The sequence below is a fragment of the Chenopodium quinoa genome, unplaced genomic scaffold (genome assembly GCF_001683475.1).
Source record: "Chenopodium quinoa cultivar QQ74 unplaced genomic scaffold, ASM168347v1, whole genome shotgun sequence".
NCBI classification, from domain to species: Eukaryota; Viridiplantae; Streptophyta; class Magnoliopsida; order Caryophyllales; family Amaranthaceae; genus Chenopodium; species Chenopodium quinoa.
Genome location: NW_018743175.1, coordinates 5930232 through 5945377, shown reverse-complemented (window position 1 = coordinate 5945377; position 15146 = coordinate 5930232). Strand labels below are relative to the sequence as shown.

General features: G+C 40.8%; 1 protein-coding gene across 1 annotated transcript; it reads left to right on the top strand.

The window, feature by feature from the left end:
• Positions 1-2710: 2710 nt before the first annotated feature.
• Positions 2711-14181, top strand: LOC110732765 (NADH dehydrogenase [ubiquinone] 1 beta subcomplex subunit 8, mitochondrial-like). The gene is made up of 4 exons (XM_021912763.1): positions 2711-2921; positions 3016-3102; positions 3193-3288; positions 13806-14181. Exons 1-4 carry the CDS (start codon positions 2784-2786, stop codon positions 13860-13862), a joined length of 378 nt encoding a protein of 125 aa, XP_021768455.1. The 5' UTR covers positions 2711-2783; the 3' UTR covers positions 13863-14181.
• The last annotated feature ends 965 nt before the right edge of the window (positions 14182-15146 follow it).

Below are 15146 nucleotides of genomic sequence, written 5' to 3'. Positions count from 1 at the left end.
GTGAAAAAGTTGATGATTTTAATGAAGATCAAGAACGTGGCATGGTCAAGTATTCAAGTTCAAAAAGATTTTTTTGGTGATTCTCGACGGATCGTTTGATGATTACATATTGCAGCTTGATGATGACAACAAGATGCAGATTTTATTTTATTGTCCAAGTTGGATGTTCGAGATCTACACCTCCGACTTAAGGGAGGGTATTGAGATAGGAATATTTTGTGATATGATATTATGAGAATAATATCATATGAGATCTTATTGTGAAAAGATATATGTGATATATTGTGATAGATTTTAGGAAGTTAAGATATTTAGGAATATTAGGGTTAGGTATTGCTATTGTCTATATATATTGTAATGTAATACAATGAGAAAATACACATAATTTAACAAGATATTTCTTATAAATGTCATGATGAGTTTATACTAAAAATAATACTAAAAATTTGATTTTTGATGAGTATATAGATTATAGAGAAATGGTATGACAATGATACAAGCACAATTTGATTCAGTTTTGTTACCACCCCAAAAACTCGCTTTAATTGACTAATTAAACTAGTCGACATCTACGTTAATTTGATCCAAAGTCTTGATACCACCCTCCGAGACTTTGACCAACTAAAAATAATTGGCATGTAAACCATTAATTTGATGTGCATATTGGAAAAGGATAAATACAGACAATACAACTAGTTAACAAGAAATTCTATGTAAATGTACTAACTACCGCAAAGTTCATTTGATGATAAATTGATAAAATTTGTTGACTCATACCTTAGTTATAAAATACCAATGAGACCAGTGATACAATTAACTTCACTCTTTAACATCATAAGACAACAAGTTGATACTCCTTCAATATCTATTTAGTTTACAACTCTACACACAATCTTTATAAAATCTATCTCCATTTAGTTATCAAACAAATCCGTGATTTTGTTAAATACAGGTTTGAGCCGCACCCGTAAACTAAGAGAGAGAGTCTACTTCACAAGACTAGGAGGTTCCATCTCAAAACCATATGGCAATAGGAGGAGTAGCCCCTTAACCTTATAAAGTGATCAACTCTCTCTTCTTCAACCAATGTGAGACACTTACATATGGTAATACTTAGGATGGTTATTTTTCAACAGATTTATTGTTCTCAAAAATTTATACTCCTTCTGTATTTTAATAAGTGTTACACTTTAACTGACACATAGTTTTAGGCAATTTAATTGACTTAAATATAATAAGAGGTAAGTGGGGTAGTTATAGTATGTAAATATTGTAAAAGAAAGATAGTGGGGTTAATAGTTTATTGAAAAGTATTGAATGTGAGAATCAAAGAAAGATCTAATAAAAAAAGTAATAGTAGGTTTGGGTGGGGACCAATGACCCTGGAAGAGAAAACATATAATATTAAAATGTAGCTTTTTAACAAAAAAAAAAAAGTAAAATTTATTAAAACACAGGCATATTTGCCATATTTGATAAGTGTAATGCTTATTAAAACACGGAAGGAGTTTTCAAAGGTAAGTATTTGTATAATTGGTTCAATTTAAGTCATATTGAAGTAGGGGTCATCGCTTAAAATTAAGGAAAAAATTGATTTTAATAATCCCACCTTTGACCGGTTCTAATAATAATTCCACCTTTGGATTATTATTTAATAATCTCATCTTTATAGGGCATCTTCTTCTATTGGTCCCTTATGACCGCTAACCTGTACATTGGGTAAATTCATTTTTTTTCTATTTACGTGACACTTGTCACTAAGTAATTGGTCAAAATTATTTTTTTTTAAAAAGAAAACCTAATAAAATTATAACAAAAAACCCAGCCAACCCCAACCCCAACCCACAATGGCCGGCCTAACCCCCACCTTCCGACAGCTCCTCCTCCGCACACCCACCGCTGGAACCCCATCCCCACTGCCAGAACCCCAATAATTCCCACCCCCACCTAACAAAAATCGGCCCCCTCTTCCACGAAAACCATCCGATTCGCATCCCCTGCCCACGAAAACCACCCCTCCTCTTTCCCTCCAACCCAAAAACCAATCATATCCCCTTCCCCGGCGTTAAACCAGCGTTTTTGACGTTGGGGAAGGGGATATAGGTGGTTTTCGAGGTGAGGGGAAAGAGGAGGGAGTGGTTTTCGTGGGTTGGGGGTGGGAATCGGGTGGTTTTAGGAAAAGGGGGATTGGTTTTTGCTGGGTGGGGTGATGTGGGTGTTACGGTGGTGTGGGTGAGGACAGGGCCTGCCGGAATTGTGGAGGGGGTGGGGAGGGATGGCTGCCGGGAGGGTTTGGGGGTGGTGGCATGCGGTGAGCTGGGGTTTTGTTATTTTTTTTTATTTTTTTATTTTACGAGTAAAATTTTTTCAACCAATTACAAATGGACACGTAGCATTTTAACCTATTAAATTCAGTTACCAACCAGTTAGGGATCAATAGAAGAGGATTCCTAAAATTAATAATATAAAGATAATAATATAAAGATAGGATTATTAACAACAAACCGGTTAAAGGTGAGATTATTAAAATCAAATTTTCCTAACATTAATGCAATATCAAGTGCTTAATATTGGTCCCAAAAAATGTACCCTATAATATCCTCTTCACACCATAGCCCAATGGACTATCCTCCGGCCCAGGAGATGAGAGTGAAACGAAGCACCAATTTGAGGTTGGAACAATGAAGCTCCGACCCATTGGCTAATACTCGTAGTGTAGAAACAAATCAGTCCCCAAGTGGAGTCGGCGGTGAGAGAGAAATCAAAATCAAAATCAAAATCAAATGGCAGGAAGACTAAGCAAAGTAGGTTCAGCAATACTGGGTGGAAATGGTGTGGTTTCCCGTTCCGTTGCCAACTCCCTCCGTCAACGTTCTGGTATGGGACTCCCCGTTGGCAAGCACATCGTCCCCGACAAGCCGGTTTCTCTCTCCTCTTTTGTTTGCTAATCAATCAATTTCTGTATTCATCGGAATCGTAATTTATTTTATTTCTATATTTCTGCCAATAAATCAGCTTCCAGTGAACGATGAGCTGGTGTGGGATAACGGTACTCCATTCCCTGAACCTTGCATAGATCGCATCGCCGACACTGTTGGAAAGGTTTTCTTCCATTTTCCATTCTTTTTTTTTTTTAATATATATTTGATTTTCCAATTTTAATTATGAAAATGTTTGGTTTGGGAATTTCAGTACGAAGCATTGGCTTGGTTATGCGGTGGATTAGGGTTCTTCGCTACTCTCGGATTGGCCGCTGTCTGGAATGATAAAGCTTCTAAATATCCCTTTGTAAGTCTACTTTTTCACTTAGGCTTTATCCGACGATTTAATTAACTAAGACATTTGACATTTACATACATGTACGCACCATTTTCCTAATTTGGATACAATACTTGGTTATAATAATACTCCCCTTTCTTTAGGATTCAATTACGCTTTGCTCATACACTACTTGCCAAATTTTGGATCTCTGGTCAAGGTTGATACTGTTTTCCTTCCCAATTCCTGCACAATCACCTGTTTCTTAGATGCCATGGTTAAGTTTCGACCATTGTTGTAGTTTGGGTCATTGTTTATTCACGCGACATTATCTTTGTGAATTGAGCAGGCTAATCTTCTGTTGTGATAGAGACAAACTATTTTAATTGTTAGGGTAACCTTAGTAGTGAGCTTCCGTATAAATAGCATGTGGCATGGCAGTAGATATAATGTGTGAATTGTGAGGAACTAGGTTGAGAGAGTAGTAACCTAAAGTTATAGAGAGAGTAATAGCCTATAGCTTTGCCATTAACAATCAAACACTCAAACTTTCATCTTTATTCATCTGTCTCGTTAATTCTGGAATACCAAGTTTGAAACCTAGTCTATTACAGCTTACACCCCTTAGGATTACAGACGTGCTTATATCATGGCCAGGATTAGTACTACTGTGGCCAAGATCAACAAAAGTGCTAGTTTGAGTCTTTGAGAGTCTATTTGTAAAAGCCTTTAATCACGCAGGGGTGCAAAATAAAAGATTGATTACGCTAATTAAGGGCTTCCTTGCTCTTCTAGCAAAACATCCGATGCATGTTGATGCTTCCTCCTTTGAATATGAGACTGGTACATAGGATGGAATCAAGTTCTCCGAGTTTGATGCCTTGAATTATCTCAGGAAGGCTCAAAAATTTCTTGAAAGGCTACAAGACAGACAGTATACAAGGTGACCAGCTGTTAATCCAGTTTAGAGTTTGGATAATTCACTGATTCCTATAAGTTCTGCAGAAAGGAGGTTATGTGCAAAACTCATGGAGGTTATGCCTTGAATCTATGGACCCTTGCAATCTCTATAGACTGCTTCTAGACAAGAGTTGGGAGGGGGATATAAATGAGGCCCCCTCTATTGCCTTTTTTAGACCTACACTTGCCTATTTTCCCCCACTGACTCTATTTCTCTCTTCAATTCTCCCAGCCAAATCCATGGCACAAGTGTGGCTGGGCCTTGATGTCATCCTTCAATCCGTTCACGAATTGGCCTTTCATCAAGCTCTCCGGCGCATCTCCAATGGAAACGCCATCTCGATAAACTTTCGCCGGTACTCCTCCACCGTCATCACTTGAGTTACGACCAACCATTGCTTATGTGGTGTTCCGGCGTGGGTTGGTCGGAACTCCTTCAACACCCGTTGCCTCAAATCTACCCAGCCGACAAACGGCCACTGTCGCCGCTCCTAGTGGTACCATTAGAGCGCTGGGCCTTCCATTGCCACCACAGCCGCCGAGATTTTGTCTTTCTTCGTCAGTTTGTAGAAGTCGAAATATATCTTTGCTCGCATCACCCAATTGTCGGGGTCCTTGCCCTTGAAAACCGACATATAGAGCTTCTTATGTTTCCATTTTCCACCATCTCCGCCACCCTCTTCCGGCCACCATCGAGGGTCTCTTCTCCTCCACTCTGGCATCCCAAACTCACCTCCTACCGGAATTCGAACTTCATTCTCCCCATGTATCTGACTCACCTCCCTATCTATGACCGGCGGTGGTTTGGTAAACGGCCGGCCGATGCCTGCACCTCCTCCCGGAATTTTTCATTCTCCTTGGCTTCTTCCCTCAACTTCTCCAATCTGTCTATGCTGCCTGAGTTTGCATATCAACCCGGAATCGGCCCTGGCGGTCCTCCAATTTGGAGGTTGCGGCTGCGAGTGACTCACCCACCTTTTTCCGTTCTTCTTCCATGGCAGCCCTCACGGCTGTTGCCACCACTTGGGTAAGTGAGTCCTCTTGGGAATCTAGCTTTCCCTCAATGGTGGTGGCTGAGTTTCCATCTTCATCATTCTCTCTTCTGCCTCCTTAACTTGTTGAGTTAGAGTTATTTTTTTTTAATTTTATTTTTTTTAACGTTGTACGAACGTGGTTCCGGTGCCGGCAGCCTACAGGACCGCCTGATACCAAGTTTGTAATAGACTAGTAAGTTTAATGTAATTTATCAAGTGAACAAGAAAGAGGAAGATTGGCAATTGATTGAGTAATTCGTAAAACAAGGGATATAAGTAGCAACTTGAGGCTGCCAATCTCCTAGCAACTTTAGGTAGCAACTCTCAATGTGTTTCCTCACTAATTTCTGCATACCCTTCTTCTACTTCCTACTACAATATTTATACTAAGGATTACTGGTGGTCAAGGCAGCCCTTAGGGAGAGTACATGTGATTACAATACTAATATGGAAAAACCATAAATGAACAAAGCTAAAGTTGATTGCCCTCTTTCCTTCCATTCTTCTTGATTGAATTTGTCAACTAGTAAAGGAATGCTTCCTTATGTTCCCTTGTTGCTGTTTTGACCTTGGATGTTGTTGACCTTTGTTCTCCCCTTTTCCCTCGAGTACACCAACAAGGGTGTTTGACCGGTTTGACTCCGGCTAGTGAATCAGTCCATCACATCTTTCCTCCCTTTGAGTTTCACCTTGTCCTCAAGGTGGAAGGATGGGAAACGATTAACCATAGCCTGAAACTCCTCCCACGTGGCTTTAAAGTCGGGAAGATTGGACCACTTAATGAGGACTTCCAAAATCATAGTGTTACCTTCCGATTTCTTTTGAACATTAAGCACAACTTTTGGTTCGACTACCAATTCCAGTTCTTCCGTGAGTTGCTTTGGTATTGTAGGGTTGGTTGGTCTATCCCCAATGACCCTCTTTAATTGTGACACGTGAAAAACTGGGTGTAGCTTACAATTTTCCGACAGCTCCAACTTGTACGCTGCTTCTCCGATTTTCTCGATCACTTTGAACGGACCGTAAAAGTGAGCAGCTAGCTTCTCGAATGGCCGCTTGGCTAACGATCTTTGTCTATAGGGCTGGAGTTTGAGAAATACCCTTTCCCAAATGGCGAACTGTGCATCTCTTCGGCATTTGTCAGCATACCTTTTCATGACTTGTTGAGCCTTGATTAAATTCAGCCTCATTTCATCGAGCATACAATCTCTCTCCTGCAATTGCTCTAAGGACCCCACGACTGTCTGCCCTTGCCCCACCTTCCACAATCAGGGCAGATCTCTGCCATACACCACCTTAAATGGGGTGGTTTTGGTGGAGATATGCGGGGATGTGTTATACGCATACTCTACCCATGGTAACCAAGAAGCCTATCTTTTGGGTTGAGTGGATGTAAAACGCCTCAGATACACCTCCAATCCCTTGTTCACAATTTCCGATTGACCATCGGTTTGGGGGTGGTAGGCCGTACTCCGCTTCAATTTGGTGCCTTGCAAACGGAATAGCTCTTTCCAGAAATTACTTATAAAAACGCGATCCCTATCTGAGACGATGCTTGCTGGAAATCCTTTTAGTCGAACCACCTCACTCTCCCACTTCTCAACCACTTTCATGGCGGTGAAGGGGTGTTTCAAACTCAAAAAGTGCCCATATTTCAAAAAACGATCCACCACCGCTAATATCACATCCACCCCCTTTGACAGCGGAATACCCTCGATAAAATCCATCGAGATGTCCTCCCACATCATTGTCGGCACTGGCAACGGCTGTAGAAGACCGGCGGGCTGCTTTTGGGACGCCTTATGGCGCTGACAAACATCACAGCTTTTCACGTATGCCCCCACCGCCTCGCGTATATCCGGCTAATACCATTTGGCCGCCACTTGGAGGTACATCTTGACTTCACCGCCAGCTAATACCATTCGGCCGCCACTTTGAGGTACATCTTGACTTCACCGTCACGGCCTTCGGTCGGCGAGTCGTGGTATTTTTGAAGTAATTTGGGAATTATGCTGGTGGATTTAGGAAGAACGATTCTCCCTTTGTACATTACTTTGTCATTTTCTAATGAGAATCCAATAGGCTCATATGTGTTGGATCGTAGCCCACTTCTGATTTCCTCCAACCAAGGATCCTTCTCCAACTCTTTATCCAATTCTTCCCAATTGATACCTTAAGTGTAGCACATGGACTTTAATTCGCACCCTTTTCTTGAATGAGCATCTGCAACCCGATTGGATGCCCCGGGACGGTATTGGACCTCGAAGTCAAAGCCCACCAATTTTCGCATCCATTTTTGATATTCGTTTCCAACCTCCCGTTGTTGAGTGATGTAACAGAGACTTTGTTGATCGGTTCTCACTATAAAATGTCACCTTAGGAGATAATGCCTCCACTTCAAAATGTTCAAACATATAGGCATAAGCTCCTTCTCATATATGGACTTGACTTGAGCCCTTACCCCCAAGAGTTTGCTATAATACGCAATGGGTCGGTTAAGTACGAACCCAAGCCCATAAACGGATGCATTGGTTTCAAGAATAAACAACTTTCAAAAATCGGGCATGGCTAGGATCGAAGCGGTGGTCATAGCCTCCTTAGCTTCTCAAATGCTTGGGCCGCCTCCTTGGACCACCCAAAAGCGTCCTTCTTAAGCTGGGGCGTTAATGGGCCGGCCACTTGGGCATAACGAGCTACGAATTTTCGGTACTAGCCGGTTAATCCCAAGAACCCCCTTTAACTCCCAAGTTACGTGTGCTGGCACCTTCTCATTAACCATGGCAACCCCATGGCTTGAAATAACATGGCCCAAATAAGCCACTTCTGCTAGTTTCTTCAAGACTTGATGCAAATGATCATGATGTTCCACCTCATCCTTACTATACACAAGGATATCATCGAAGAAAACCAACACAAACTTCCTCTAATAGGATCGAAAAATGTCGTTCATGAGGGATTGGAAGGTGGCCGGGGCGTTAGTCAACCCGAATAGCATCACGAGAAACTCGTAATGTCCCTCATGTGTACGAAACGCCGTCTTGTGAGTGTCCCCGACCTTGACCCGTATTTGATGATAGCCAGATTTTAGATCCAACTTAGAAAAGATAGCCGCTCCATGTAACATGTCCAACAACTCATTGATCACCGGAATGGGGTACTTATACGGCATCGTTTCCCGATTAAGGGCTCGGTAATCCACACAAAACCGCCACGACCCGTCTTTTTTCTTCGCTAACAAGACCGGGCTTGAGAAGAGGCTAATTGATGGTTGGATGATTCCGGCTTCGAGCATTTCTCGGATTAATTTTTTGATCTCATCTTTTTGCACTTGAGGGTAGGGATATGGTCTTACGTTAATTGGGTTGCTACCTTCCTTCAAAACAATGGCATGATGGAGGCAATCCGTTAGGCATCTCAAACACTTTTGCGAATCGCTTAATCAAGGATTTCAGAAATTCTGGGAGGCCACTTTCTTGTAAAGGCCCAATTTTAGCTTCTGGCCCACTTCCTTGTTGCTCCACTTGGTTAATTTCTAACCAAAGCCCATTCTTCTACTTAGCGATTGTTCTAAACATGGCTTTTAATGATATCATGGCAGCTTCCAAAGATAGATCACCGGTCAACGTCACCGGCATTCTGGCGACCGTGAATTGCATCTCGCAGGTCTTCCAATTTGTGGTAACCTTTCCCAATATTTCCAACCATTGAACACCAAGAATGAGATCGGCATTTCCCAACTTAAGAGGTAGGAAATTTTCCACCACGGTCACTCCCCCGAATAGTTTGACCCGAATTCTTTGGAAAACTCCTTTTCCTTTCACCATGTCCCCATTATCCAAGGACACTCCAAACTCGCCCCCCTCCGTAAGAGGAAGCTTCACCGCTTCCACCACCGTTGTGGAGATAAAATTATGGGTGGCTCCCGGGTCTATCATCATGACCACGGACCTCCCTTTCACCATTCCCTTCAATTTCATAGTCTTTGTGTTCGATTTGCCGACCACCAAGCAAAGTGACACCTCCACGGGCAGTATTTGAAAAAGCACACCTAGGCGCTGAGGCACTAGGCGATAGAGGGTAAGCACTGAATTTGGCCTGGTGAGGCGTTTTTGATTAGGCAGATTAGCCGCCCGAAGTGCACCTAAGGCGCATCTGAAGCAAATTTCTGCCAATTTTTTTTAACTATTTATATAGTGCGCCACTAAGGCGCGCCTTAGGCGCACCTAGGTGCTGCATAACCCTTATCGCTTCAACACGCCTTGAGCTTTTTTATACATTGTCCACGGGTGGTGGCTCGAGGTCGTCATAGTCATGCCTTTCTTCGCCCCCAACATCAATTTCTTCCTCCTCATCACCGGTTCCCGCCAACAACACACTCAACTCCTTTCTTTTACATCGATGACCCACCCCCCAACGTTCATCACAACGGAAACATAGTCCTAGCCCGTTTTTCTTGCAACTCGCTCTCGTAGAGCCTTCGTGGTGCACTACCAGATTTTTGAGGTTGTTGTGAGGAGCTGGGCCGACCTATGTTGACGGACCATATGATTCTGGGGCTTTTGGCCAAGGGAGCCCGTAAGATTGAATGAGGCCCTCTCCACTGCGGGCCGTTGATTGAGCTTAGGTTGAGCCCACGTGGCTAGGTCCAGCCTTCCATGGACCTACACTTGCCTTTATCCCCCCACTGACTATATTTCTCTCTTCAATTCTCCCATCCATATCCATGGCGCTTTCAAGTGTGGCTGTCATCCTTCAATCTGTTCACGAATTGACCTTTCATCAAGCTCTCCGGCACATCTTCCAATGGAAATGCCATTTCGATAAACTTTCGCCGGTACTCCCTCACCTCCTTCCGGAATTTTTCATTCTCCTTGGCTTATTCCCTCAGCTTCTCTAACCTGTCTATGTCCGTGGCTGCTTGAGTTTCCATATCAACCCGGAATCGGCCCAGGCGGTCCTCCAATTTGGAGGTGGTGGCAGCGAGTGACTCAACCACCTTGATCCGTTCCTCTTCCATGGCTGCCACCACTCGGGTAAGTGAGTCCTCTTGGGAATCTAGCTTTCCCCCAATGGTGGTCAGCTGAGTTTCCATCTTCGTCATTCTCTCTTCTGCCTCCTCAACTCGTTAAGTTAGAGTCATTTTTTTTAATTTTTTTTTTTTTACCGTTGTGCCGGCAGCCTACAGGACCGCGTGCTTTGATACCAAGTTTGTAATAAACCAGTAAATTTATTGTAATTTATCAAGTGAATAAGGAAGAGGAAGATTGGCAATTGATTGAGTAATTTGTAAAAACAGGGGATATAAGTAGCAACTTGAGGCTGCCAATCTCCTAGCAACTTTAGGTAGCAACTCTCAATGTGTTTCCTCACTAATTTCTGCATACCCTTCTTCTACTTCCTACTACAATACTTATACTAAGGATTACTGGTGGTCAAGGCTGCCCTTAGGGAGAGTACATGTGATTACATTACTAACATGGAAAAACCATAAATGTACAAAGCTAAAGTTGATTGCCCTCTTTCCTTCCATTCTTCTTGATTGAATTTGTCAACTAGTAAAGGAATGCTTCCCTATGCTCCCTTGTTGCTGTTTTGACCTTGGATGATTTGACCTTTGTTCTCCCCTTTTCCCTCCTCGAGTACACCAACAAGGGTGTTTGACCGGTTTGACTCCGGCTAGTGAACCAGTCCATCACACCTTGCAATCTCTACATACTGCTTCTAGACAAGGGTTGGGAGGGGGATATAAAAGAGGCATCAGTGTTAACCTGTGTTAACCTGAATTGAACGAAGGAGGATTCCATAGTGAAGGGTATTGCTTATTTGCTTTACTTCTACAGTTGGTTCCTTTTGGCTGAAGACCATTTCATATCAACTCAGGAGCAATGGTTTGAATATGAGGATAAAGGAATGTTTATAACTTTATATTGATAATGGTCCAAAAATTTCTCTTGTTCTAAATGAGCTACAGGCCAAAAGCAAACAAAACATTGAAAGGATGCACCTAGCACTGTCAAATTTCAAACCGAAGCCGTTTAACTGCCCAAAACCAACCGACCCGAATGAAAACCGAGCCAATTAAAAATCGATTTTTTAAAATCGAAAACCGACCTAAACCATATTTTAGTAAACCCAAAACCAAACCGATCCTAATAATGTTAAACCGTATCTGAACTCGTTAAGGAATCGAACCAGTTCTGAACCGAATTGAAATAAAACTGGACCGAAAAAGAATCGAACCGTTTCTAACCTGAAACCGATTCCAACTCGAAACCGTTTGAATCGCGATAAAAACCGTCTACACCGAACCGTTAATAAACCGCAACCCGTTTGCAAAGAACTGTGTACAAACCGAACCATTTATAAACCGAATCGTTTGTGAACCGAACCGTTTACAAACCGCTTACTAATAAGGGAAGATTAAAATCACGTTAAAATGAATTTTATATGTAATCTAATTATGCACAAATGTTTACTACGGAGTACATTATTGTTTTTCCTGACTTTTTTTTTATGTAATTAAGGATTAAGAAAAAATAATCTTTGTCTTCTCATTAAACAACATCATCAAAGTGCTACATAGTGTGCTCGGAATTATATTAGACCAAAGCTGGCCTAATCAAATTCTTATGATGTATTATTGTAATTCTCAAAATTTTTAGAATAGATGATTGCATCCTTTGATCTTTCAAAAACAAATTAAAGTCAATACAAAAATTATAATAAAGAATATTATTAATCAATTCATCAATTGAAAAAGAAGCTTGAAAAATTCTAGCTTGAAACCAACTGACCCAAATGAGAACCGAACCGATTAAAAACCGATTTTTTTAAATCGAAATCTGACTCAAACCGTATTTTAGTAAACCTAATTCCAACCGATCTGAATAATGTTAAACCGTATAAGAACCGAACTCGTTAACGAACCGAATTGAAAAAACCCGAACTGATAAAGAACCGAACCATTTTTAACCCAAAACCGTTTGAGCTTGGATAAAAAACCATCCACACTAAACCGTTAACAAACTGTAACCCATCTACGCCGAACCGTTTACAATCCGAACCGAATTAAAACCGCTCAAGAATAAACCGAAACCGAATTGAGCTGATAATAATTTAAACCGAATCGAAATCGACCCGTAAGGCATTTGAACTGATTTCAAACCGACCCGTTTTCAATCCGAACTGATTTCAAACCGAACCGAAACCGGACTGTCAAACCGTTTTGACAGTGCTAGATGCACCTAATTTAGGTCTTTTTCATTCTTGCAATAGTATTTTTCCTATATAACTTGCTGATAATACGATGTTAGGCATAAATTTCATAATCACTTATTCTTTCCAGTAAATCTTGATAAGAATGCTCTACTGCCTATAGTCTTCAGGGTTCTAATTCTGACCTTGTTAAGTACCTAATCAAAGCAAAACACTAATTGTACTATAACATTACTAAAAACAATTCATGCTGATCTGTAAAACTGTGTTCATTTGTATAAGCTGCTAGCTCAGGGTCCTAGTTGTCTCTTTTTTTGGGTAGGAGCACTAATACATGTAGTCTGATAACTCTGATTCCTCCTAGACATTGGAAATATATTGACATGATAAACAACTGTGTTCAGCTCTACTAGCTGCTGGCTCTGGGTCTTAAAAATCTCAAATTTGGGTGGGAGCACTGTTACATACTTACATGTAGTGTATTTTCTTCTAGAGTTCTAGACAATGGCGTATGTTGACTCGAACAAACTCACTAGTAATGTTAGGTGTCCCAGCAGGTCCAGTATACCATTTGATCAGTGCACATGTTCCTTAACATGGCTGGATTTTTTTTTTTTTTTTTTTTTTTTTGTGTGTGGTGGGGTGGGGGGGGGGGGGGGTTGGGGTTTAGGCTAGATGAGGCTTAAAGGACCTGTTATTTTGGTCTTATTTTCCTGTTTAGGTTCAGCTCAGCTCAGCTCAAAAGAACAAGGCCTTACCTTATAGTATGACTTTTAAGCCATTGTGAAACTGCAGGGGGTTTTTTCACTGCCATATGCTAGGTTGGAGTGACGTAAAGGTCATTGTAAACTATGACCAACTCATAGGCAGCATGAGTGGTAACAAGTACTTATTCTACTATTCTTGGTTTCCGGTTGTTTTTCTGTTTACTTTTGCTTGTGTGCTGGTTTCAACAACTTGATAATGGCACACTGATGGTCTCTTTTTCTACTATATTGTGTTGCTCATCTATTGTCACACCCATCTGCTGGGTTGCTGAAGTGCTTGAGTTTGTAATTTAGATTCCCCTTTTATGTTATTCTTGGTGAATTATCTTTTCTTAGTGAAGCTAAAGGTTGTTTTCAGACCTTATTGATTTATAGGAGATGAAGGTATCACCTGAATTGCAATGTGCTAACTATACATGCTTTTTCAAAAATTTCATGGGAAAGATATAGCTCAGTTTGAGGGTGATCTATATTTGTTAAATGAATTTGTTTCAAACATCAGGCTATCTACTGTTTGAAAATTTTCCATTTCTAGCTAATTGCTCATTGTTAATGCTTTTGTGCCGACCAGACTCCAAAGGTTTATCCATATGACAACTTGAGGGTAGAGCTCGGTGAAGAACCATAGATGCATCAACTCCAACGATTGTATCACAAATGTTGTTCAGCTAAATGACCTTCATTTTACATTTTATGTCCACCAGTAGCTCTGGGATGATTAAAATAAAGGTCTGACATGTTTTTGTTTTAAAGATTGATATGGATATGCTTGGCAACTTTTCTGTTAATGTCATAATGTGATGCTACTTATTTTTTTGAATGGTATATGTAATACTCTTAAGTTCCTATTTCTTGGGGACAGCTTGTCCTAACAACCAAACAAATCCATTTTCCATGTTATAGCAGTGGACAATTATTTACATATTACTGATGAAAATTCAGAGTAAGCATATACTCGTGAAACTATACAGCATTTAAGTTATATGAATGACTGAATGTCTGTTATGAATGACTGAATGTCTGTTATGGTAATAAGCTTGTTATAGGACATTGGGTGTATTACCCTATGTGCCATCACTGCCATTTTCATCAAATTTCCTGATGAAGACCCATGAACATGGGGATAAGGTAAACATACATAACCGGCCTAATGTCAGGGCATTAGGGTAGAGGAACAAGGATCTGATCATAGGTCTAATACTCTTATGGTTGTAAAAGCAGGGTAAGAGGCGCTACTCCATACGTTTAAAGCTTAATTTGCTTGAAGTACTACTTAAAGTGGTAGTTTGGAGAATTCTCACTGAGAGGATATTACATTACTAGGGCCAGTGGCGTAGAAATGGGCCTTATTTCTGGACCAAAATTTTCAACACGGTGTGAGTGTGACCATGTGAATGCAGCTGCACTGTTGTAGCAAGCAGGAATTGGATTTTTTTGGATAAAGCTAATATATAGACTGTTTAGCCCTTAACCCTTGGAGGAAATTTGATCTTTTCAATACCAAAGTGTATAAATACTCTACTGTAAAAGTTATTAAAAGGGAAGAACAATTACTTCATCCGATCCATTCCTAAATAATACTCCGTAGACCATACGGTATAATGTACTAGGGTATGGGGTATTATGGCCATTTTATAGAGAATCAAATGTTGGGGAAGGAATGAAGGATGCATCATATTTCAGTATTTCAAAAGTAACAAAATTTATAGAGCACATTTTCCTTGGATACTAATTTGCAAAGCAAATGAGATATGAAACCTTAAGCTAATTGGTCCCTTCTTGTCCCACAACCACAATCAGTTAGTGCTTCTAGTTGGGTGAATTTCAACAATAGGCATAGTCTCAATTTGTTTAAAGGTGTGTGTCATTGGGTTTTATCCAAGTAGAATCTGTAATTATTATTATTGTTGAA